Source organism: Ascaphus truei, chromosome 7, assembly GCF_040206685.1.
Source record: "Ascaphus truei isolate aAscTru1 chromosome 7, aAscTru1.hap1, whole genome shotgun sequence".
Taxonomy (NCBI): domain Eukaryota; kingdom Metazoa; phylum Chordata; class Amphibia; order Anura; family Ascaphidae; genus Ascaphus; species Ascaphus truei.
Genome location: NC_134489.1, coordinates 3,446,265 through 3,472,093, shown reverse-complemented (window position 1 = coordinate 3,472,093; position 25,829 = coordinate 3,446,265). Strand labels below are relative to the sequence as shown.

Genomic DNA, 25,829 nt, shown 5'->3' with positions numbered 1-25,829 from the left:
GCTCCTCTCTCACTATCAGATGCACAGCTATATCTCATTCCGCTCCTCTTTCATTATCAGATGCACAGCTATATCTCATTCCGCTCCTCTCTCACTATCAGATGCACAGCTATATCTCATTCCGCACCTCTCCCACTATCAGATGTACAGCTATCTCATTCTGCTCCTCTCTCACTATCAGATGTACAGCTATATCTCATTCCGCTCCTCTCACTATCAGATGTACAGCTATATCTCATTCCGCTCCTCTCTCACTATCAGATGCACAGCTATATCTCATTCCGCTCCTCTCTCACTATCAGATGTACAGCTATAGCTCATTCCGCTCCTCTCACTATCAGATGCACAGCTATATCTCATTCCGCTCCTCTCTCACTATCAGATGTACAGCTATATCTCATTCCGCTCCTCTCTCACTATCAGATGCACAGCTATATCTCATTCCGCTCCTCTCTCTCTATCAAATGTACAGCTATATCTCATTCCGCTCCTCTCTCACTATCAGATGCACAGCTATATCTCATTCCGCTCCTCTCTCACTATCAGATGTACAGCTATATCTCATTCCGCTCCTCTCTCACTATCAGATGCACAGCTATATCTCATTCCGCTCCTCTCTCACTATCAGATGCACAGCTATATCTCATTCCGCTCCTCTCACTATCAGATGCACAGCTATATCTCATTCCGCTCCTCTCTCACTATCAGATGCACAGCTATATCTCATTCCGCTCCTCTCTCACTATCAGATGCACAGCTATATCTCATTCCGCTCCTCTCTCACTATCAGATGCACAGCTATATCTCATTCCGCTCCTCTCACTATCAGATGCACAGCTATATCTCATTCCGCTCCTCTTTCACTATCAGATATACAGCTATATCTCATTCCGCTCCTCTCTCACTATCAGATGCACAGCTATATCTCATTCCGCTCCTCTCTCACTATCAGACGCACAAGTATATCTCATTCCGACCCTCTCTCACTATCAGATGTACAGCTATATCTCATTCCGCTCCTCTCTCACTATCAGATGTACAGCTATATCTCATTCCGCTCCTCTCACTATCAGATGTACAGCTATATCTCATTCCGCTCCTCTCTCTCTCAGATGCACAGCTATATCTCATTCCGCTCCTCTCTCACTATCAGATGTACAGCTATATCTCATTCCGTTCCTCTCTCGCTATCAGATGCACAGCTATATCTCATTCCGCTCCTCTCTCACTATCAGATGAACAGCTATATCTCATTCCGCTCCTCTCTCGCTATCAGATGTACAGCTATATCTCATTCCGCTCCTCTCTCACTATCAGATGTACAGCTATATCTCATTCCGCTCCTCTCTCACTATCAGATGCACAGCTATATCTCATTCCGCTCCTCTCTCGCTATCAGATGCACAGCTATATCTTTTTCCGCTCCTCTTACTATCAGATGTACAGCTATATCTCATTCCGCTCCTCTCTCACTATCAGATGCACAGCTATATCTCATTCCGCTCCTCTCTCGCTATCAGATGCACAGCTATATCTTTTTCCGCTCCTCTTACTATCAGATGTACAGCTATATCTCATTCCGCTCCTCTCTCACTATCAGATGCACAGCTATATCTCATTCCGCTCCTCTCACTATCAGATGTACAGCTATATCTCATTCCGCTCCTCCCTCACTATCAGATGCACAGCTACATCTCATTCTGCTCCTCTCTCACTATCAGATGTACAGCTATATCTCATTCCGCTCCTCTCACTATCAGATGCACAGCTATATCTCATTCCGCTCCTCTCTCACTATCAGATGTACAGCTATATCTCATTCCGCTCCTCTCTCGCTATCAGATGCACAGCTATATCTCATTCCGCTCCTCTCTCACTATCAGATGAACAGCTATATCTCATTCCGCTCCTCTCTCGCTATCAGATGTACAGCTATATCTCATTCCGCTCCTCTCTCACTATCAGATGTACAGCTATATCTCATTCCGCTCCTCTCTCGCTATCAGATGCACAGCTATATCTTTTTCCGCTCCTCTTACTATCAGATGTACAGCTATATCTCATTCCGCTCCTCTCTCACTATCAGATGCACAGCTATATCTCATTCCGCTCCTCTCACTATCAGATGTACAGCTATATCTCATTCCGCTCCTCTCACTATCAGATGTACAGCTATATCTCATTCCGCTCCTCCCTCACTATCAGATGCACAGCTATATCTCATTCTGCTCCTCTATCGCTATCAGATGCACAGCTATATCTCATTCCGCTCCTCTCTTACTATCAGATGCACAGCTATATCTCATTCCGCTCCTCCCTCACTATCAGATGCACAGCTATATCTCATTCTGCTCCTCTATCGCTATCAGATGCACAGCTATATCTCATTCCGCTCCTCTCACTATCAGATGCACAGCTATATCTCATTCCGCTCCTCTCTCACTATCAGATGTACAGCTATATCTCATTCCGCTCCTCTCTCACTATCAGATGTACAGCTATATCTCATTTCGCTCCTCTCACTATCAGATGCACAGCTATATCTCATTCCGCTCCTCTCTCACTATCAGATGCACAGCTATATCTCATTCCGCTCCTCTCTGACTATCAGATGTACAGCTATATCTCATTCCGCTCCTCTCTCACTATCAGATGAACAGCTATATCTCATTCCGCTCCTCTCTCACTATCAGATGCACACCTATATCTCATTCCGCTCCTCTCTCACTATCAGATGCACAGCTATATCTCATTCCGCTCCTCTCTCACTATCAGATGTACAGCTATATCTCATTCCGCTCCTCTCACTATCAGATGTACAGCTATATCTCATTCCGCTCCTCTCTCACTATCAGATGTACAGCTATATCTCATTCCGACCCTCTTTCACTATCAGATGTACAGCTATATCTCATTCCGCTCCTCTCTCACTATCAGATGTACAGCTATATCTCATTCCGCTCCTCTCTCACTATCAGATGCACAGCTATATCTCATTCCGCTCCTCTCTCACTATCAGATGCACAGCTATATCTCATTCCGCTCCTCTTTCACTATCAGATGCACAGCTATATCTCATTCCGCTCCTCTCTCACTATCAGATGCAAAGCTATATCTCATTCCGCTCCTCTCACTATCAGATGTACAGTTATATCTCATTCCGCTCCTCTCTCACTATCAGATGCAAAGCTATATCTCATTCCGCTCCTCTCTCACTATCAGATGCACAGCTATATCTCATTCCGCTCCTCTACCTATCAGATGTACAGCTATATCCAGTGGTTGACAAATCACCAAAAAATCTACTCGCCACACAAAAAAATCTACTCGCCACCTAGTACCAAACGTGTGCTGCTTGGGCCAATATTTACTCGCCTGGGGGTTAAATCCACTCGCCCGGGGCGAGGAAATGTATAGGTTTGTCGACCACTGGCTATATCTCATTCCGCTCCTCTCTCACTATCAGATGCACAGCTATATCTCATTCCGCTCCTCTCTCACTATCAGATGCAAAGCTATATCTCATTCCGCTCCTCTCTCACTATCAGATGCACAGCTACTGTATATCTCAGTCCGCTCCTCTCTCACTATCAGATGCACAGCTATATCTCATTCCGCTCCTCTTTCACTATCAGATGCACAGCTATATCTCATTCCGCTCCTCTCTCACTATCAGATGTACAGCTATATCTCAGTCCGCTCCTCTCTCACTATCAGATGCACAGCTATATCTCAGTCCGCTCCTCTCTCACTATCAGATGCACAGCTATATCTCATTCCGCTCCTCTTTCATTATCAGATGCACAGCTATATCTCATTCCGCTCCTCTCTCACTATCAGATGCACAGCTATATCTCATTCCGCACCTCTCCCACTATCAGATGTACAGCTATCTCATTCCGCTCCTCTCTCACTATCAGATGTACAGCTATATCTCATTCCGCTCCTCTCACTATCAGATGTACAGCTATATCTCATTCCGCTCCTCTCTCACTATCAGATGCACAGCTATATCTCATTCCGCTCCTCTCTCACTATCAGATGTACAGCTATATCTCATTCCGCTCCTCTCACTATCAGATGCACAGCTATATCTCATTCCGCTCCTCTCTCACTATCAGATGTACAGCTATATCTCATTCCGCTCCTCTGTCACTATCAGATGCACAGCTATATCTCATTCCGCTCCTCTCACTATCAGATGTACAGCTATATCTCATTCCGCTCCTCTCTCACTATCAGATGCACAGCTATATCTCATTCCGCTCCTCTCTCACTATCAGATGTACAGCTATAGCTCATTCCGCTCCTCTCACTATCAGATGCACAGCTATATCTCATTCCGCTCCTCTCTCACTATCAGATGCACAGCTATATCTCATTCCGCTCCTCTCACTATCAGATGTACAGCTATATCTCATTCCGCTCCTCTCTCTCTCAGATGCACAGCTATATCTCATTCCGCTCCTCTCTCACTATCAGATGTACAGCTATATCTCATTCCGCTCCTCTCTCACTATCAGATGCACAGCTATATCTCATTCCGCTCCTCTCTCACTATCAAATGTACAGCTATATCTCATTCCGCTCCTCTCTCACTATCAGATGCACAGCTATATCTCATTCCGCTCCTCTCTCACTATCAGATGCACAGCTATATCTCATTCCGCTCCTCTCTCACTATCAGATGCCAGCTATGTCTCATTCCGCTCCTCTCTCACTATCAGATGTACAGCTATATCTCATTCCGTTCCTCTCACTATCAGATGCACAGCTATATCTCATTCCGCTCCTCTCTCACTATCAGATGTACAGCTATATCTCATTCCGCTCCTCTCTCACTATCAGATGTACAGCTATATCTCATTCCGCTCCTCTCTCGCTATCAGATGCACAGCTATATCTCATTCCGCTCCTCTCTCACTATCAGATGTACAGCTATATCTCATTCCGCTCCTCTCTCACTATCAGATGCACAGCTATATCTCATTCCGCTCCTCTCACTATCAGATGTACAGCTATATCTCATTCCGCTCCTCTCTCTCTCAGATGCACAGCTATATCTCATTCCGCTCCTCTCTCACTATCAGATGTACAGCTATATCTCATTCCGCTCCTCTCTCACTATCAGATGCACAGCTATATCTCATTCCGCTCCTCTCTCACTATCAAATGTACAGCTATATCTCATTCCGCTCCTCTCTCACTATCAGATGTACAGCTATATCTCATTCCGCTCCTCTCACTATCAGATGCACAGCTATATCTTATTCCGCTCCTCTCACTATCAGATGCACAGCTATATCTCATTCCGCTCCTCTCTCACTATCAGATGCACAGCTATATCTCATTCCGCTCCTCTCACTATCAGATGCACAGCTATATCTCATTCCGCTCCTCTCTCACTATCAGATGCACAGCTATATCTCATTCCGCTCCTCTCTCGCTATCAGATGCACAGCTATATCTCATTCCGCTCCTCTCACTATCAGATGCACAGCTATATCTCATTCCGCTCCTCTCACTATCAGATGCACAGCTATATCTCATTCCGCTCCTCTCTCACTATCAGATGCACAGCTATATCTCATTCCGCTCCTCTCTCGCTATCAGATGTACAGCTATATCTCATTCCGCTCCTCTCACTATCAGATGCACAGCTATATCTCATTCCGCTCCTCTCACTATCAGATGTACAGCTATATCTCATTCCGCTCCTCTCTCACTATCAGGTGCACAGCTATATCTCATTCCGCTCCTCTCTCACTATCAGATGCACAGCTATCTGTCTAAAGTTTGACAGCATGGTCTCTCCTCCCTCTCTCTATGTCTTTCTTTCTGTACAGCTATATATTTCTGTCTTTCACATTATTACCTCTTATTGACATGAAGGATTTCGTTTGTATTTTCATTCTTGATTTTTTTCTGTGTTTTTCTCCCAGGTCCCAAAAGAGGTGAATAAATCTTGAAAATCTTGAACCACTATAAGAAGACTGTATCAGATGTAAAGGGGGGTATATGGGGATTTGATGTCATAAAAAGAAGGTATATTGCAATTTATACTGACATTATTCCTATATATATATATATATATATATATATATATATATATATATATATATATATATATATATATATATATATATATATATATATATATATATATATATATAAACAACATTACCATTCTCTCGTCCGGTAAAGAAAGACTGCACACGGTTCAGTAATCATGAAAAACTGTATTGGGCATTTTTTTATTCAGATGCCCAATACAGTTTTTCATGATTACTGAACCGAGTGCAGTCTTTCTTTACCGGACGAGAGAATGGTAATGTTGTTTTTCTATTATTTGAGACTAGCACCTGTCTTAATGAACCAGTACATTGAGTGCAAGCTGTGATGTTTGTTTTTATATATATATATATATATATATAAATAATGGAAATATTACTGTGTGCTCATTTGCATGTCTTAGCCAGGTCTGAAACCCTGCCTTTCACCATTATCACCCAGCATACAGTGGTTCCATTGCAGCAAGGGATTCTGGGAAATGACATGCAAATGAGCACACATATACATATACATGGTCCCTTATAAGCTTATGCTTGCTGCATTGCACTGCTTTTGAGCACAGCCTTTGTTAAGATGCATAGCCAGTAAACCCACCATTGACAGCCGTTTTAACCTTAATGGGTCTCATCAGTGTGAGGTTGGTTATACTGGCTTTGCAAAATGAAGCTAGGGATAGGTTTCACCACACTTAGTTAAGTTATGGTTGGTTAAAAATGTGACAAAAACCCTCCATAGTAAAGCATATAGCAAATCGAAACAGCTGTCTGTAGGTAGGTTTACTGGCTACATACATCGTTGCATAGTTACATAGTTACATAGAAGATGAGGTTGAAAAAAGACATAGGTCCATCAAGTTCCAGGCTGTGCTCAAAAGCTGTGCAATGCAGCAAGCATAAGCTTATAGGGAACCATGTTATATGGTTTTGAAGCAAAAGGGGGTACGGTGTGCTCATTTGCATTTCATTTCCCAGAATCCCTTGCTGCAGTGAAAGCACTGTATGCTGGGTGATAATGGTGAAAGGCAGCGTTGCAGACCTGTCTAAGACATGTAAATGAGCACACAGTAATATTTCAATTTGCTGTATGCTTTACTGTGGAGGGTTTTTGTCACTTTTTTAACCCATCACAACTTAACTGGTGTGTGTGACTGGTGTGTGTGTGTGTGTGTGTGTGTGTGTGTGTGTGTGTGTGTGTGTGTGTGTGTGTGTGTGTGTGTGTGTGTGTGTGTGTGTGTGTGTGTGTGTGTGTGTGTGTGTGTGTGTGTGTGTGTATATCTTATCTTATATACTATATAATTGAAAGCACTGTATGCCTGGATGTCCGGTGTCCCTAGGGGAAATCTCATTGGTCCCTTGGGCCGCCCCCGCACACCTCTCATTGGCCTGAGGCGGAGTGACGGGCCAAAGGACACACAGGGACACAAACACACACACACACACACAGGGTCACACACACACACACACACACACACACACACACACACACAGTAGGGGGGGGGGTGTACATTAGCAGCATGTATAACCCGGGGGGTGGGGCTCACATACGGTCCCGGAGCCTCCGCCTCTTCCTCCCCGAACATCAGCCTCCACACCCGCGCGCACCTCCTCCTCTCCCCGTGTCTCCTGCGCTTTCAGCCCCCCCCCCCCGGCGCCGCTACAGTCAGCGGGGGAGCGAGTGCCCGGGACACAGCGGGGGAGCGGCCACAACAAGCTGCCTCCCGCCTCAGATCCACGTGGGAGCTTCCGGATGGGTGAGTGAGCGGCCTTCACCTCCCCTCACCCACCCCTCACCCCCCTTCACCTCCCCTCACCCACCCCTCACCTCCCCTCACCCACCCCTCACCTCCCCTCACCCACCCCTCACCCACCCCTCACCTCCCCTCACCCACCCCTCACCTCCCCTCACCCACCCCTCACCCCCCTTCACCTCCCCTCCACCCCCTCCCCCCCCAGCGCCGCTACAGTCAGCGGGGGAGCGAGTGCCCGGGACACAGCGGGGGAGCGGCCACAACAAGCTGTCTCCCGCCTCAGATCCACGTAGGAGCTTCCGGACGGGTGAGTGAGCGGCCTTCACCTCCCCTCACCCACCCCTCACCCCCCTTCACCTCCCCAAACCCACCCCTCACCCCCCTTCACCTCCCCTCACCCACCCCTCACCTCCCCTCACCCCCCTTCACCTCCCCTCACCCACCCCTCACCTCCCCTCACCCCCCTTCACCTCCCCTCACCCACCCCTCACCCCCCTTCACCTCCCCTCCACCCCCTCCCCCCCCGGCGCCGCTACAGTCAGCGGGGGAGCGAGTGCCCGGGACACAGCGGGGGAGCGGCCACAACTAGCTGCCTCCCGCCTCAGATCCACGTGGGAGCTGCCGGACAGCTGAGGGAGCTGCCGGACGGGTGAGTGAGCGGCCGGACGGGTGAGGGAGCGGCCTTCACCTCCCCTCACCCACCCCTCACCTCCCCTCCCCTCACCCACCCCTCACCTCCCTCCACCCCCCCTTCACCTCCCCTCCACCCCCCCCTTCACCTCCCCTCCACCCCCCCCTTCACCTCTCCTCCACCTCCCCTTCACCTCTCCTCCACCCCCCCCCTTCACCTCCCCTCCACCCCCCCCTCCACCCTCCCCCATCACCTCCCCTCCATCCCACCCTCCCCCTTCACCTGCCCTCCACCCCCCACCCCCTTCACCTCCCCTCCACCTCCCCCCCTTCCCACCACATCCCCCCTTCCCACCCACTTCCCACCACCTCCCCCCCCTTCCCACCCCCTTCCCACCACCTCCCCCCCCTTCCCACCACCTCCCCCCCCTTCCCACCCCCTTCCCACCACCTCCCCCCCCCCTTCCCACCACCTCCCCCCCTCCCACCCCCCTTCCCACCACCTCCCCAACTCCCACCCCCTTCCCACCACCTCCCCCCCACCCCCCCTTTCCACCACCTCCCCCCCTTCCCACCACTTCCCCCTCCTCCCCACCACCTCCCCCCCTCCTCCCCACCACCTCCCCCCCTCCTCCCCTCCCCCTTCCCACCTCCCCTCCCCCCCTTCCCACCTCCCCTCCCCCCCTTCCCACCTCCCCTCCCCCCTCCTCCCCACCACCTCCCCCCTTCCCACCACCCCTCCCCCTCCCCCCTCCTCCCCACCACCTCCCCCCTTCCCACCACCTCCCCCCCCCTTCCCACCACCTCCCCCCCCCTTCCCACCACCTCCCCCCCCTTCCCACCACCTCCCCCCATTCCCCCCTCCTCCCCAACCACCTCCCCCCCTCCTCCCCACCGCCTCCCCCCCTCCTCCCCACCACCTTCCCCCCCTCCTCCCCACCACCTTCCCCCCCCTTCCCACCTCCCCTCCCCCCCCTTCCCACCTCCCCTCCCCCTCCCCCCAATTCCCCCCTCCTCCCCACTCCTCCCCCCCTTCCCACCACCTCCCCCCTCCACCCCCCCTTCCCACCACCTCCCCCCTCCACACCCCCTTCCCACCACCTCCCTCTCCACCCCCCCTTCCCACCACCTCCCCCCTCCACCCCCCCTTCCCACCACCTCCCCCCTCCACCCCCCCTTCCCACCACCTCCCCCCCTCTCCCCCCTCTCCCTCTCCCCCCTCTCCCCCCTTCCCCCTCCCCCCTTCCCCCTCCCCCCCTATACACACACACACACATGTATACACACACACACACACGTATACACACACACACACGTATACACACACACACACGTATACACACACACACACGTGTATACACACACACACACACGTGTATACACACACACACACGTGTATACACACACACACACGTGTATACACACACACACACACACACGTGTATACACACACACACGTGTATACACACACACGTGTATACACACATGTGTATACACACACATGTATACACACACAGACATGTGTATACACACACACATGTGTATACACACACAAACATGTTGTATACACACAATATATACATACACACAATGTATACACACACACACACACACATGTATACACACACACACACACATACAATGTATACACACAAACATGTATACACACATGTATACACACACACGTGTGTATATACACACACACGTATACACACACACACACTATCCCCAGCACCACCACATCAGCACACCGGTATCCCATGCCCCCCCCAGCACACTGGCATTCTCGGCTCCCCACCATTCCCAGCCCCCATCAACACCATCAGCACCCACACATCGCCACCTTCGCACCTCCCCCATCGGCACACCCACATCCGCACCCCCACATCAGCACCAAACCCTCCCAAATCAGCACACCAATACAATCACCATCAGTACAGCCACAGCAGCACTACCACCGCACATGGGCCGCGTGGACCACTCCCCACCCAAATGCCACACCCACACCACAAACATCCCGGGCAACGCCGGGGCTCTCAGCTAGTTAATAAATAATAGTGTTACGTGGGAAACATCACCTTGTCTGTTCTTCTGCAGAGCATGACTGTGACCCTGTGCCTGTCACTCTGCCGCGCATGACTGTGACCCTGTGCCTGTCACTCTGCCGCGCATGACTGTGACCCTGTGCCTGTCACTCTGCAGAGCATGACTGTGACCCTGTGCCTGTCACTCTGCAGAGCATGAATGTGACCCTGTGCCTGTCACTCTGCAGAGCATGACTGTGACCCTGTGCCTGTCACTCTGCAGAGCATGACTGTGACCCTGTGCCTGTCACTCTGCAGAGCATGAATGAGACCCTGTGCCTGTCACTCTGCAGAGCATGACTGTGACCCTGCGTGTCACTCTGCAGAGCATGTCTGTGACCCTGCATGTCACTCCTGCCGCGCATGTCTGTGACCCTGTGCCCTTCGCTCTGCAGAGCATGTCTGTGACCCCGTGCCCTTCACTCTGCAGAGCATGTCTGTGACCCCGTGCCCTTCACTCTGCAGAGCATGTCTGTGACCCCGTGCCCTTCGCTCTGCAGAGCATGTCTGTGACCCCGTGCCCTTCACTCTGCAGAGCATGTCTGTGACCCCGTGCCTCTCACTCTGCAGAGCATGTCTGTGACCCCCTGCGTGTCACTCTGCAGAGCATGTCTGTGACCCTGCGTGTCACTCTGCAGAGCATGTCTGTGACCCTGCGTGTCACTCTGCAGACCCCTGCGTGTCGCTCTGCAGAGCATGTCTGTGACCCTGCGTGTCACTCTGCAGAACATGTCTGTAACCCCCTGTGTGTCACTCTGCAGAGCATGTCTGTGACCCTGCGTGTCACTCTGCAGAGCATGTCTGTGACCCCGTGCCCTTCACTCTGCAGAGCATGTCTGTGACCCCGTGCCCTTCGCTCTGCAGAGCATGTCTGTGACCCCGTGCCCTTCACTCTGCAGAGCATGTCTGTGACCCCGTGCCTCTCACTCTGCAGAGCATGTCTGTGACCCCCTGCGTGTCACTCTGCAGAGCATGTCTGTGACCCTGCGTGTCACTCTGCAGAGCATGTCTGTGACCCTGCGTGTCACTCTGCAGACCCCTGCGTGTCGCTCTGCAGAGCATGTCTGTGACCCTGCGTGTCACTCTGCAGAAGATGTCTGTAACCCCCTGTGTGTCACTCTGCAGAGCATGTCTGTGACCCTGCGTGTCACTCTGCAGAACATGTCTGTAACCCCCTGCGTGTCACTCTGCAGAGCATGTCTGTGACCCTGCGTGTCACTCTGCAGAGCATGTCTGGGCCCTGCATGTCACTCTGCAGAGCATGTCTGTGACCCTGCGTGTCACTCTGCAGAGCATGTCTGGGCCCTGCGTGTCACTCTGCAGAGCATGTCTGTGACCCTGCGTGTCACTCTGCAGAACATGTCTGTAACCCCCTGCGTGTCACTCTGCAGAGCATGTCTGTGACCCTGCGTGTCACTCTGCAGAGCATGTCTGGGCCCTGTGTGTCACTCTGCAGAGCATGTCTGTGACACTGCGTGTCACTCTGCAGAGCATGTCTGGGCCCTGTGTGTCACTCTGCAGAGCATGTCTGTGACCCTGCGTGTCACTCTGCAGAACATGTCTGTAACCCCCTGCGTGTCACTCTGCAGGGCATGTCTGGGCCCCTGCATGTCACTCTGCAAAGCTTATATGTTACCCTGTGTCAGTCACTCGGCAGAGCTTATATGTGACCCTGTATCTCTCATGCAGTTTGAGCAGATGACGCTGGTGTCCCAGAGAATGGATTTGGTCCCCTCTCTGTTCCCTGTGGTCTTGTCTCCGTTCGTGGCACAGCGAGATGTGACTGGGAGATACAAGCTTTCCCCCGGGAGTTATCTGATTATTCCGAGCACCTTCAACCCACACGAGGAGTCTGCCTTCAACCTTAGAGTCTTCACTGAGAAGCAACACACACTCACGTGAGGGTGCATCATATTCTAACACTCCACTAAGACCTCCAACTAACTTGTTCTCTCCTTTCTCAATTTTCCTCTACTCCTTTTCACTCTCTTCTCGTGATTCTTCCCAACCCCCCAGACAGTATTGTATTGTATGCCTTTATTTATATAGCGCCATTAATGTACATAGCGCTTCACAGTAGTAATACATGTGGTAATCAAATAAATAACAGATAATATAAATAACAGATCATGAGAATAAGTGCTTTAGACATAAAAGTAACATTAAGGAAGAGGAGTCCCTGCCCCGAGGAGCTTACAGTCTAATTGGTAGGTAGGGAGAACGTACAGAGACAATAGGAGGGAGTTCTGGTAAGTGCGTCTGCAGGGGGCCAAGCTTTATGGATCATGTGTTCAGAATATCCACAGTGCTATTCATATGCTTCTTTAAGCAAGTGGGTCTTAAGTTGGGTCTTAAAGGTGGATAGAGAGGGTGCTAGTCGGGTACTGAGGGGAAGGGCATTCCAGAGGTGTGTGGCAGTCAGTGAAAAATGTTTAAGGCGGGAGAGGGCTTTAGATACAACGGGGGTAGAAAGAAGACATCCTTGAGAAGAACGCAAGAGTCTGGATGGTGCATATTGAGAAATTAGGGCTTAGATGTAAGGAGGGGCAGAAGAGTGTAAAGCTTTAAAAGTGAGGAGAAGAATGAAGTGTGAGATGCAGGATTTGATCGGAAGCCAGGAGAGGGATTTCATGAGGGGAGATGCTGAGACAGATCTAGGAAAGAGTAGAGTGATTCTGGCAGCAGCGTTTAGGATAGATTGTAGGGGAGACAGCTGAGAGGCAGGAAGGCCAGACAGCAGGAGGTTACAGTAATCAAGACGGGAGAGAATGAGGGCCTGAGTCAGGGTTTTAGCAGTCGAGCAACAGAGGAAAGGGCGTATCTTTGTTATATTGCGGAGGAAAAAGCGACAAGTTTTAGAAATGTTTTGAATGTGAGGGGCGAATGTGAGAGAGGAGTCGAGTGTGACCCCTAGGCAGCGTGCTTGGGCTACTGGGTGAATGATCGTAGTTCCAACAGTAATGTGGAAGGAGGTAGTAGGGCCAGGTTTGGGAGGGAGTATGAGGAACTCTGTTTTAGCCATGTTGAGTTTAAGGCGGCGGAGGGCCATCCAGGATGATACAGCAGAGAGACATTCAGAAACTTTGGTTTGTACAGCAGGTGTAAGGTCGGGTATTGAAAAGTATATTTGTGTGTCGTCAGCATAGAGGTGATAATTAAACCCAAAAGATGTTATTAGGTCACCTAGAGAGAATGTGTACAGAGAAAAGAGAAGAGGTCCCAGGACAGAGCCCTGGGATACCCCCACAGAAAGATCAATAGAGGAGGAGGAGGTGTTAGCAGAAGAGACACTGAAAGTACGATGGGAGATGTAGGATGAGATCCAGGGTAGAGTTTTGTTCCGAATACCAAGAGTATGGAGAATGTGAAGGAGAAGAGGGTGATCCCCGGTGTCAAATGCTGCAGAGAGGTCGAGTAATATGAGCAGAGTGTAATGACCTCTGTCTTTGGCAGCATGGAGGTCGTCAGTTATTTTAGTGAGGGCTGTTTCCGTGGAGTGAGCCGTGCGGAAGCCAGATTGTAGAGGGTCTAGCAGAGAATAGGTGTTGAGAAAATGGAGCAAGCGAGAGAATACAAGACGTTCAAGGAGTTTAGAGGCAAAAGGCAGGAGGGAGACAGGTCGATAGTTAGAAAGACAGGTAGGGTCAAGCTTGCTGTTTTTGAGTAATGGTATGACTGTTGCATGTTTGAAGGAGGATGGAAATGTTCCAGAGCAGAGGGAGGAGTTAAAAATGTGTGTGAGCATAGGGATTATAGTAGGAGCAAGAGGTTTTATAAGATGGGAGGGAATGGGGTCAAGAGGGCAAGTGGTAGAGTGAGAAGAGGCGATCAACAGCGACACATCCTCCGAGACTGGAAAAAGAGTCAAGGAAGGCAGGAGGAGAGTTAGGCAGAGGTGTAGGATGGGAGGAAGAAGGACAGTGAGCCGCCTGCATTTTAGGGTAATGCCGATAACTGCATCATAGGTCCTAGGATCTTAACCCAAACAACTAAACCCTAATCTTAACTTTAAACCCTAACTCCCAATCCTAACTTAAACCCCTAAATACCTTAATCCCAACTTTAACCCCCAACCCTAAAAAGTCTAAACCCTTCGGCGAAAATGACTTTTTGTAGGATCTATTCCCCCTGCTCTGTGCTGTTTTTCACCTCTCTCACTCCCATGCACTGCCTTTCCATCCTCTGCACATTCAGTTGATAAATCTTCTTCAATCCTCTCTCTTAGGGAAATTGATTATGAGATCAGAGCAGACGAAAATGTATTTCAAGTAAGTGAGCCTGACAATTCAGAAACCTACCTTATAAACACAGTCCATAACAATTATTGGAGGACACGGACACACACACACACACACACACACACACACACACACACACACACACACACACACACACCTTGACTTCCTTTGGCACCCGAGCTTTTAGCCACACTGCTCCCACTCTTTGGAACAGTCTGCTTGGTACAATTCGAGATGCTCCCTCTCTGGAAATCTTTAAAAACTGGCTCAACACCTACCTGGTTACCCTGGCATTTAATTAATGGACCACAACCTGTTCTGCATTTAATAGCTTCAGTACCGTCCCATCCTTTATTGTATCTTTCCTTGTGTTTTTTATAACCTTAAATGTTTTGTAACTGTGAAGTGTTGGGAGAAAAGCTCTATATAAATAAAAGTTACTATTATTATTATACATCTATCAACACTCACAACACAGAATCTCTACCAGAGACACCATATATACACATAAAGTACAATATATACAGTATATAAGTATATATATATTACAGTATATACATTTATTGTGTGTATGTTTGTATATATGTGTATATATATATATATATATATATATATATATATATATATATATATATATATATATATATATATATATAAACACAAGAAACAACCTGCAACAGACCAAAAGTAATGACCCGCGGCAGCATTTTTTGGGGCTTCGCCTGAAGCGGCTGAATCACGGTAAGTAAGTTATAGAGGCCTCGCGCGGTCCCCCAGCATTTAATTTAAATGTGTTGGGGAAGAGCGCGGGGCCTCAGTAACCGCCGTGCCCCCCCAAAAAAAATCTGCCCCCCTGGTTTGCGCTCCCCTGTTCTACTATATACACACACAGCACTAAATATTGCATACCTACACAGAAATGAAACACACTATCCAGAACATAACTCTATTCCAAAAGAAGCAGTGTACAGTGTATAAATACAGCACGCCGATACAATCACACAAACTCACTTACATGCACATACACTCAAAGCTCAACACTAGTGCAGAGGCAGCATATGTACTGTTCATCAAAACGACTTATCTGTCTAATAACACAACAATCCTTATCAACAAAGGCTAATCAGCCAATAATCAGTGGTCAAGGTTGCCTAAAAAGAACTGGTTCTGTGCCCAACAAACTTCTGAAGGAAATAAAAACATTGTCGAAAAGCGATTCAAACGATATTTTAGGTTTATGCAATATTGATATAAACAAAATAGAGGAAAAGGCTTCCTAAAAATACACGATTTAATTTTTTTAATTAGGAAATGAAACGTCTAATCGTTTAAATAAAAACTAATGATTCTCCCTACACCCTATACTGTAAGCACCGCTTATAATAAGTGTATAAAAAGTGCAGGCGTGCAAGACAGGGATTTACCAAGAGACAAAGGGCATACAACGTGCTAATATCTCTGCCTTTCACCCAGGAGAGCGAGCGCAGTATGAGGAGCAGCAAGGAGTTCGTAGCTCACTTTGCTCGGCTGTCAGGGAAGGTAAGACATTCATCACACGTACGCAGGGTTGCCGCCACTCCGGGTTGGACCCGGAGACTATGGGTTTGGACCACGTTTCTCCTGGCTCCATGTTTACCTAGTAAACCTGCAGGTGGTGGCGTTCGATGGTGGCGTTCTCCCGGCATCTTCCCCTGCAAGTAACGCCTGTCAATATGGCTGTTCGGCGTCAAATGGTGCCATGTCGCCATGTCAACGGGAACACTACGTGACGTCACAGCTTAATGTGATGCCTGTTGCCATGACAACGGGACGCTACTGTATGTGCCACTGCATTGCCATGACAACGGGGCGGCATGTGATGCCTCGGGGCCTTAAGGTGCCCCGTTTTCATGGCAACTTGACGCCGTGTGACGTCACTTACCATCCCGTTGACACGGCAACGCGGCACCATGCAGCCATATTGACAGGTTGCAGCGGGAAATGCCGGGAGGATGTTGGAACGATGCCAGAGTGTCAGGGAGACGCCGCCGCCGCTGCTGCCACCGAAGGCAAGTACGAATTTTTAATAGGTTGTCTCCGGTTAGCCTTCAGTAGATGCTGGCAACCCTCACGTACCGCGTGCATTCGTACATTCTAATTGGACGTGCACATTTTGGAAAAAGGTCTTCACACATCTTTTTTTTCCCTCCTCTGTGCCGTGAGTGACAGCTGCATTGCGCTGCCGGACATTAGGGCGGTGAAAGGGTTAATGGTATATTTCCACAAAAGAGTTTTTTTTTTATTCATGTATGAACTTTATTTAATTTATTAACTTGAAATGATGAACAATGACATAAATTATATATGAATAACGGCGTGAATAACCAAGGGAAAGGGAAAGGGGAAAGAACTCTCACATCTGCTTCTATTGTGTAAATAAATTAATACCTAGTAATTAATTAATCATATAAACACGGTGCAAATAAGGCCAAAAATTGTATAGACAAAATAAGGAAAGAAATCCCTAATGAATACACTCAGTGCTATGAATTGTTATATTTAAATTAAAATCATTTTATTAATGAATTAAAAATAAGATAAATTGTTATTTTGAATTCATTAATAAAATTATTTTAATATAAATATAACATTTCATAGCACTGAGTGCACTCATTAGGGATTTCTTATTGTCTCTATTGAATAACGGCATGCAATTAGAAATGACAACAAAATAGCTATGTTGGGAACAACCCGCTGATCGCGCCAGGCCCAGATATATCTCCGAAATCCCAACATAGCTATATGATCAAATGGGCAGAAGATTTGAATACAGAGATCGATAGAGAAGACTGGGAGGACATTTGGGAGGTAGCTGCAAAAACGTCAATCTGTACCACTATCAAAGAGAATATTTATAAAATTCTATTTCATTGGTACCTAACCCCGAGCAGGCTGGCTAAGATCTTCCTCGGGTCCCCGGATTTGTGCTGGAGGGGATGCGGGCAAAAAGGAGATATGGTTCATATTTGGTGGAGTTGCCCAAAAATTCAGGTATTCTGGGTCATGATACAAACATTGATCAGAGAGTACTTAGGGGTGGAGGTTGAGGTGGAACCGCTGACCATGGTGCTGGCCAAACCAATAGATGAATTAGGAACGGCAGAAAGTAAGATGATCACTCATGTAATGACAGCTGCCCGCTGTGTTATTGCGGCTGCCTGGAAAAAGGTGAATGCGCCTTCTAGGCAGACTGTCTTACGGAGACTAAGGGAAATAAAGATGATGGAGCTCCTCACAGCACAGTTGAACCAGAAAACTGACAAATTTCACAAAATTTGGGAAATATGGCCAGGAAACTAGGGACCCCATAGAAATAAATACAGACAGACCAGACAAATGGGCTCGTCCTACCCCCCCCCCCCCCTTCCAACCCTCCCACCCTTCTTTTTCTTCTTTTCTATGTTCTTCTCTTTCCTTTGTTAAGCCCATGAGAGACGCTTACGGAAGCGGCTGCTTCCCTAACACAACCGGAAATAGGAAGACAGACCACACTTATTCAAAAACAGTGTTATAGCAACTATTTTATTTCAGTAATGATGACGAACTGTTAATGCCCTTTGTTGTATGGACAAGTGACACTGTTAAAACATCACATGTATTCCAAGACTATATATTTGTTATGTCTCTCTAAAACAATAAAAAAAATTGAAACAAAAAAAGAAATGACAACAAAATAAAAATAAACCACTCTAAAAGTGGGCAAGAGCTTTACTGGCAGATTACAGGCAGGGACGGTGCAAGGGTATTTAGCACCGTAGGCAAACCTTCAGCCTTTTTTAAAAATGTTTTTATTATTATTATTATAGCCCCATTCTCTCATCCCCCTCCTCATCCTCTCTCGTCTCCCCCCTCTCACACCTCCTCCTCAATCACCCTCCTTCCCCCCTTCCTCTCACCCACTCTTTCCCCCCTTCCTCTTACCCCCTCCTTCCACCCCTCCTTCTCCTCTTCCCTTCCCTTCACCCCCCTCCTTCTCTTCCTTTCTCACTCCCTCTTCTTCTCACGCACTCTCTCCTAACCCCCTCCTCCTCTTTCAATCGCTCCTCCTCTTCTTTTCTCTCACCCCCTCCGCCAGCTCCTCCTCTCACCTACCTAGCTTCAGCTGAGCAGGGCAGCAGAGGAGGACGACGGCGGGCGGCAGTGGGAAAAGAGAACAGAGTAGGATGATGTCAGGCGACAGTAGGAGCAGGGCAGCAGAGGAGGAAGACGGCGGGCGGGCGGCAGTGGGAAAAGAGAACAGAGTAGGATGATGTCAGGCGACAGTAGGAGATGGGCAGCAGAGGAGGAAGACGGCGGGTGGCTGCAGGAGAAGAGGACTTAGGACCATGTGAGCGGAGCAGGGTAGCACAGGATGACGACTGGGGAGGAGCTCGCCCCAGCGGTCCGACCCGGAAATCTTTACTGACTTCTGTTGTCTGTCGCTGCTACAGCACGCTCTTCCCCGGCCGTCCTCCTGTGCCGCCTTGCTCCACTCACATGGTCCTCAGTCCTCTTCTCCCGCTGGCTTACTCCTCTGCTGCAAAGGCCAGGGTGTGCAGCGCACAGCAAGGATGAAAAGAGCAGGTCTTGCAATAAAAATCCTTTATTAGTTAATCATCTGGATGTGGGACAGCAGCAAACTTCAACGCGTTTCGTTCAGAGAACTTTTTCAAGACTTCTTGAAGCAATACGTGAGTACAATACCTGGGGCTAACCCAATGAGGAAAGGGGGGGGTGTCTTTGGACAACCCACCCCAACCTTCAGGGTACCCTATGCCCACTTAAAGGTTTAGTACTGTTATTTTTATTAAAACACCCAGTTTATGCTCCCTTCCATCACATACGGTCCCAGCACTTTCAGAGCACCATCCCACAAACAAATTACTCCTCTGCTGCCCTGCTCCGCTCCCTGCACGCTCCTCCTCTGCTGCCGCCCCCCAAAATATGCCACCCTAGGTGGCCGCCCTAGTCTCCTGGTGGTAGCACCAACCCTGTTTACAGGCAGATATTCAGAGAGTGCTGCAGAATGAAGGACAGAATCACTGTGGGAAACAAGAAACGCAATAACACAATATGCAGAAAATTGTGGATTTTACAGCTGCAATGGGCAGGGCTGCAGCTGTGAAGGCCGCTATACCTCAATCTGTAATATAAAGGTTTTCATGCACGATAACTTTCTGGGGCCTATGCAGTAAAGGTTAAAAAAAAATATCGCCGGGCCCTTTAAATCGCCGTTTTTTGGAACGTTGCTATCACGATATTCAGAAAGCCTTCATTACCCGTCAGAGCAAAATTCCCAAAATGAGCGAGTTTCTGCCAGTGATAGGATCGACTCTCTGAAAAGGCCTTACCCGGCGATTCATTTCTGCTGCAGAGAGAGCTGCTCAGAGCCGCCTCTCCCAGCGCAAATCTCTCCCAAAAATTATGTTTTTTAATATACATTTAATTCATAGAGTAGATGTGCAAGGGGTCTCCGGAGCAGAACCGCGTTGGTTTGAGGTCCGGGGACCCCGTGCTTCCTGAGATACAGGCCCCGTTATGGGGTGCCGGTATCTCCTATGCATGGAAATGTCCCGATCACGTGACGCCGGGACATTTCCATGCATAGGAAATACCGGCACCCAATAAAGGGAATAAAATGTATATTAAAAAATATTTACTAAGCATCAATACACCACCCACCCCCCATAATGTAAAACCATGATTTATTTTTTAACATACAGGATTCATACCCCAGACTGACGGGGGTTCACGGGTAGGCCCGGGGGTGTCTGGGTCATCCCCACAGGTGTCCGACGGCCCTCGGGTGGTTCCCACAGGGGCCTGGGGGCCCTCGGGTGGTTCCCACGGAGGTCTGGGGCCATCTGTTTGTCCCCGGTTCGTCCCCGCAGGTGTCCCCTGTGAGTCTGCAGGTGGTACCCATGGGCATCTGGGGGTCTCCATAGGTCCCCGCAGACCTAAGGTACCAACTCTCTATGTCAACAAATAAAACATGGCCTACATTTCAATCAACATCCCCCCCCCCCCACCACCAAACACATACAGTACAGTAATGGGCAAAATAACTATTATCCAGATATGGATAATAGATTATTTGCCCCTTATTAAACACAACATTAACCAGCATAAATAAAGAAAATAAATACAGTTCTACTTACCACAGCAATATGATGGGCGTCCTCGTCAGGATACAGCAGGTCCTTGTCCTCCGTTGCCAGAAAAAATACATCTATCTATCTATATATATATAAAACTGAAAAGTTTGTTTGTTTGTTTGCGCCTCTGGACAATCTGTTTGGTCCGCCCGCATCCCCCTCTTCCCCCCACGGCTCTCATTGGCCTGCGGGGTTCGCTGACATCACAGACGGACCTACCCCACTGGCACACTCACTGAGGTTTGGGAGTACGCTTGACAGCACATTTTTCCCGCCTCACCGCCTGCTCTCACCTCATAATCTCACCACTGCGGACTACACTCTCAGCACACAGACAGCTTCGCAAGGAGATTTTGGGACAGAAAATGTTGTCATCTCTGATTATCACCCCTGCAAACTAGACACCACCTCATGTACTTTCCGCTGCCGTGTGCCCCCCCCCACACCTGCCGCCCCCCTTCCCGCATGGTTCACCCCAGCGGAGTACTGACATTTTGTGCCACGTGTCATCCCCCCATACACCATCTGGTCCAGTGTGTCCCGCACAACGTCCGCGTGACCTCCCCCCATACACCGTCAGTGGCAACATCCGGGTCCGGTCCACCGGTCCAGGGTGTCAGCCGTCCCCCGCCACCCCCCTCCTGCACATCGTCCAGTGCTGCATGCCCTCCCACCCCCGCAGAGTACTCACATTTTGTGGCACGTGGCATCCCCCCATACACCGTCCGGTCCTGTGTCCCGCACACCGTCCAGTGCCGTGTGACCCCCCCGCCTCCCGTACACCGTCCGGTCCTGTGTGTCGCGCACACCGTCCAGTGCCCCGTGACCCCCCCGCCTCCTGTACACCATCTGGTCCTGTGTGTCCCGCACACTGTCCGGTGCCGCTTGCCCCCCCCCCCAGCACCGCCCCCTCCCGCAGGCCTCTATCCCATCACCCCTGCAGAGTAGTCACATTTTGTGGCACGTGGCATCAGCCCATACACCGTCCCGTCCTGTGTCCCGCACACCGTCCGGTGCCGTGTGACCTCCCCCCGCCACCCACCCCCTCCCGTACACCGTCCGGTCCTGTGTGTCCCGCACACCGTGCCCCGCTACACACCCGGGAGGCCGAAGCACCCACTCTGTACCCATTGAGTACCCACTCTGTACCCATTGAGTAATAATATGGGCATGATAAGCCACTATAGCACTCAATGGGCATCCTAATCAAAATAAATTAATGCTCCAAACACACAATAATAAAACATTACAAAACTCCAAAAAACACAATTCACTAAATAAAAACACTAGCCAGCTAATCCAATTAATACAAGCAATAACCAGATCAACATTGAATTAATTAAACCATTAACCAATCAAAGCAATTAATAAAACAATAAGGAATTATTTCAAACAGCAACCAATCAAACCAATTAATTATTAAAATAACTCGGAATTAATTGTAACAGTAATCAATCAAAACAATGAATTAATACAACAGCAATGAATTAATTGAAACATTAACCTACAAAGAAATTAATTATTAAAAAATATCTGAAACACAACCATTCAAAGCATTAGCCAACACAAGACATCATTAATTAAAATCGAAAATCAATCGCCAACATTTTATTTAAATAAAGCAGCAAAATACCAAACAATGCCATCCACATAATAAACTGACATTGCAAAAATCAACATGAAAACAAAGCAAGAAATGCCAAAAAATTATTGTCCTAATAATGTATTGATCTATACCCTAAAGTGGTACAGATTAATAATTATCAGTGAATGTGCAAAAAATAAAAAATACAAATCCAATGTAAAAACCTGTAAAAAAAAAATACATTTACAAACATGCAATATATTACTTACCATTAGAAGCGCTGGCCCTCCGACTCCCGGGGAAACAGGAAGCTCATGTACACTGGCGACACACTTTATTCGAGCTCAGCTAGTCCCACGAATTCGGGTATACCCGGGTGTATTGAGGTTTGTGACTGTTTTCTGCCCGAGTGCATTGAGGTATTTTCCAAGCAGGGATTGAAGCATTTTATTCCCGCTGGCTGCAATACTGCACAGTATATATATATATACTGCATTACAATTCATGAATTTATGCCACATGGTAGACACGCGAAGCATTGCAGCCTATTAAATCCTAATCATTATCATTTAACAGATCAGCCGCCCGTCAGCCAGGCATGAACCCAGGCTGGGAAGGCAAACACAACGGGGCTTGTCAGAGGTGAGGAGCGGCGCATTCCAGGTATCTGCCAGGTACATACTGGGTATTTGCTCGAATAAAGTGTGTCGGTGCAGTACCTCGAAGGCCTCAAACAGCATCCGATGTCATCCGCCATGAAGATCCGGATCAGGAACCCAATTCTTCTTTCTTCTATCTTCATCTGTCATTATTTATTGATCTTCTTAAGCTTCTATCTTCTTATTGTAATCCAAAAGCCCCATGGTAGATCCCAACCGATGTTGTCTCGTTGTCTTCTTGGACTCAAATGAGGCGTCACGGCCTTAAATACGGCTTGCGACGTCACATTTGGGCTGGGACTGATTTAATAGCTATATGACTCCCTTTGGATGACGTCACATACTTGACCTAAAATGACTCCGTCACATGGTGTACTACAACCAATCAGATTGGGAAATTGGTTCCCACAATCTGATTGGCAGAAATACCATGGGACGCCAGCCATCTTGGATTTACTGACATCATCTTAAAGGGAAATGAAGCACAGCTATTCTGATTGGCTGGCATCATTCCCTTTAAATGAGATCATAAAAAAAAAATTCAGTCGGCACATGCTTTAACAGCCAATCAGATGGCTGTTAAACCAGTTCCAGCCCAAATGTGACGTCGCAAGCCGTATTTAAGGCTGTGACGCCTCATTTGAGCCCAAGAAGACGACGAGTCAACATCGGTTGGGATCTACCATGGGGCTTTTTGGATTACAATAAGAAGATAGAAGATTAAGACGAGACAAAAGGGATGTGTGTGTAGAGAACACAGAGAGATCCCCACTAGGGCGCACCGCAGGCCTGAGTTATATTAGATCCTGGTCCTATAGTGCGCTAAACATACAACATAGATAATTTTATTAAATCACTATTAAAACTAATTTAAAAACCATTGAAGCTCCTAGTGTCTCCAGAGTGTTTGGACTCTATGTGAGGTAGGATGTAATATTTATGTCTCTTATTGTGTTCCCCTGTAACTGATTCTTTACCTCTTAGAGTACCTAGTATCCTAGGTGAGGTATTAATATACCTTTATATATACCTAATATTAGTAAGAGGAGGTGAGTCAGTGATAATTACTTCATATGTGTTTAGAGACCTGCTAGATCTGTCTACTCTGTATTTAGAGTGGACATGCGTGGTTACTAGCAGAGAGGAATCATGATTGATATGCTTTTTCTGTCATGATGTCGAAACATAGTCATATCTAGTAGTTGAACACGTTCAGAGAATCGAACATCCATTGTATAATTAATATATTGTATCTGGCAATACACTGAATATACAGAACCCATAAGGTCTAAGTGGGTTTAATCAGAGGATATTTTTACTCTGTACAATTGTGAATATGAGTACCAACAAGGCAAGTTCCTAACTGGATAAAACTATCTGTACGGCTATATGGGTTATTGCTATATATGGATGCAGTGTGTATACATGTTAAATACAATATATTAATTATACACTGGATGTTCGATTCTCTGAACGTGTTCAACTACTAGATATGACTATGTTTCGACATCATGACAGAAAAAGCGTATCAGTCATGATTCCTCTCTGCTAGTAACCACGCATGTCCACTCTAAATACAGAGTAGACAGATCTAGCAGGTCTCTAAACACATATGAAGTAATTATCACTGACTCACCTCCTCTTACTAATATTAGGTATATATAAAGGTATATTAATACCTCACCTAGGATACTATCTAAGAGGTAAAGAATCAGTTACAGGGGAACACAATAAGAGACATAAATATTACATCCTACCTCACATAGAGTCCAAACACTCTGGAGACACTAGGAGCTTCAATGGTTTTTAAATTAGTTTTAATAGTGATTTAATAAAATTATCTATGTTGTATGTTTAGCGCACTATAGGACCAGGATCTAATATAACTCAGGCCTGCGGTGCGCCCTAGTGGGGATCTCTCTGTGTGTTCTCTACACACACATCCCTTTTGTCTTGTACTTATCCCTAGCAGCACGCGACCGGAACTATTCACTGATATAAGAGTTTGAGCGAGGTTTCTCATCTTTATAAAGATTAAGACGATCAAGAAATAATGACAGATGAAGATAGAAGAAGCTGATTAAAGATAGAAGAAAGAAGAACTGGGTACCTAATCCTTATCTTCATGGCGGATGGCATCGGATGCTGTTTGAGGCCTTCGAGGTATGTGAGCTTCCTGTTTCCCCGGGACTCGGAGGGCCAGCGCTTCTAATGGTAAGTAATATATTGCATGTTTGTAAATGTATTTTTTTTTTTTTTTGCAGGATTTTAAGATTGGATGTGTATTTTTATTTTTTGCACATTGACTGAATGTATTAATCTCTACCACTTTAAGGTACAGATCAATACATTAGGACAATCCTTTTTTGGCATTTCTTACTTTGTATTCATGTTGATTTTTGCGATGTTTATTATGTGGATGGCATTGTTTGGTATTTTGCTGCTTTCAATAAAATGTTGGCGATTGATTTTCGATTTTAGTTAATGATGTCTTGTGTTGGCTAATGCGTTTAATGGTTTAATTAATTAATTGTTGATCTAGTTATTGCTCGTATTAATTGAATTAGCTGGCTAGTATTTTTACTTAGTGAATTGTGTTTTTTTGGAGTTTTGTAATGTTTTATTATTCTATGTTTGGAGC

The 25,829-nt window shown here is 47.5% G+C and overlaps 1 protein-coding gene across 2 annotated transcripts in view; it reads left to right on the top strand.

The window, feature by feature from the left end:
• Window positions 1-25,829, top strand: part of LOC142498632 (calpain-2 catalytic subunit-like) — a 117,680-nt gene that overhangs the window by 76,535 nt on the left and 15,316 nt on the right. Inside the window, exons 11-14 of one of the 2 annotated variants that reach the window (XM_075606870.1) lie at window positions 5,943-5,954; window positions 12,223-12,431; window positions 14,759-14,801; window positions 16,245-16,310. In XM_075606870.1, coding sequence (XP_075462985.1) covers window positions 5,943-5,954; window positions 12,223-12,431; window positions 14,759-14,801; window positions 16,245-16,310 — 330 coding nt within the window. The remainder of the gene's footprint in view (window positions 1-5,942; window positions 5,955-12,222; window positions 12,432-14,758; window positions 14,802-16,244; window positions 16,311-25,829) is intronic. The other variant, XM_075606871.1, reaches the window with a different exon arrangement.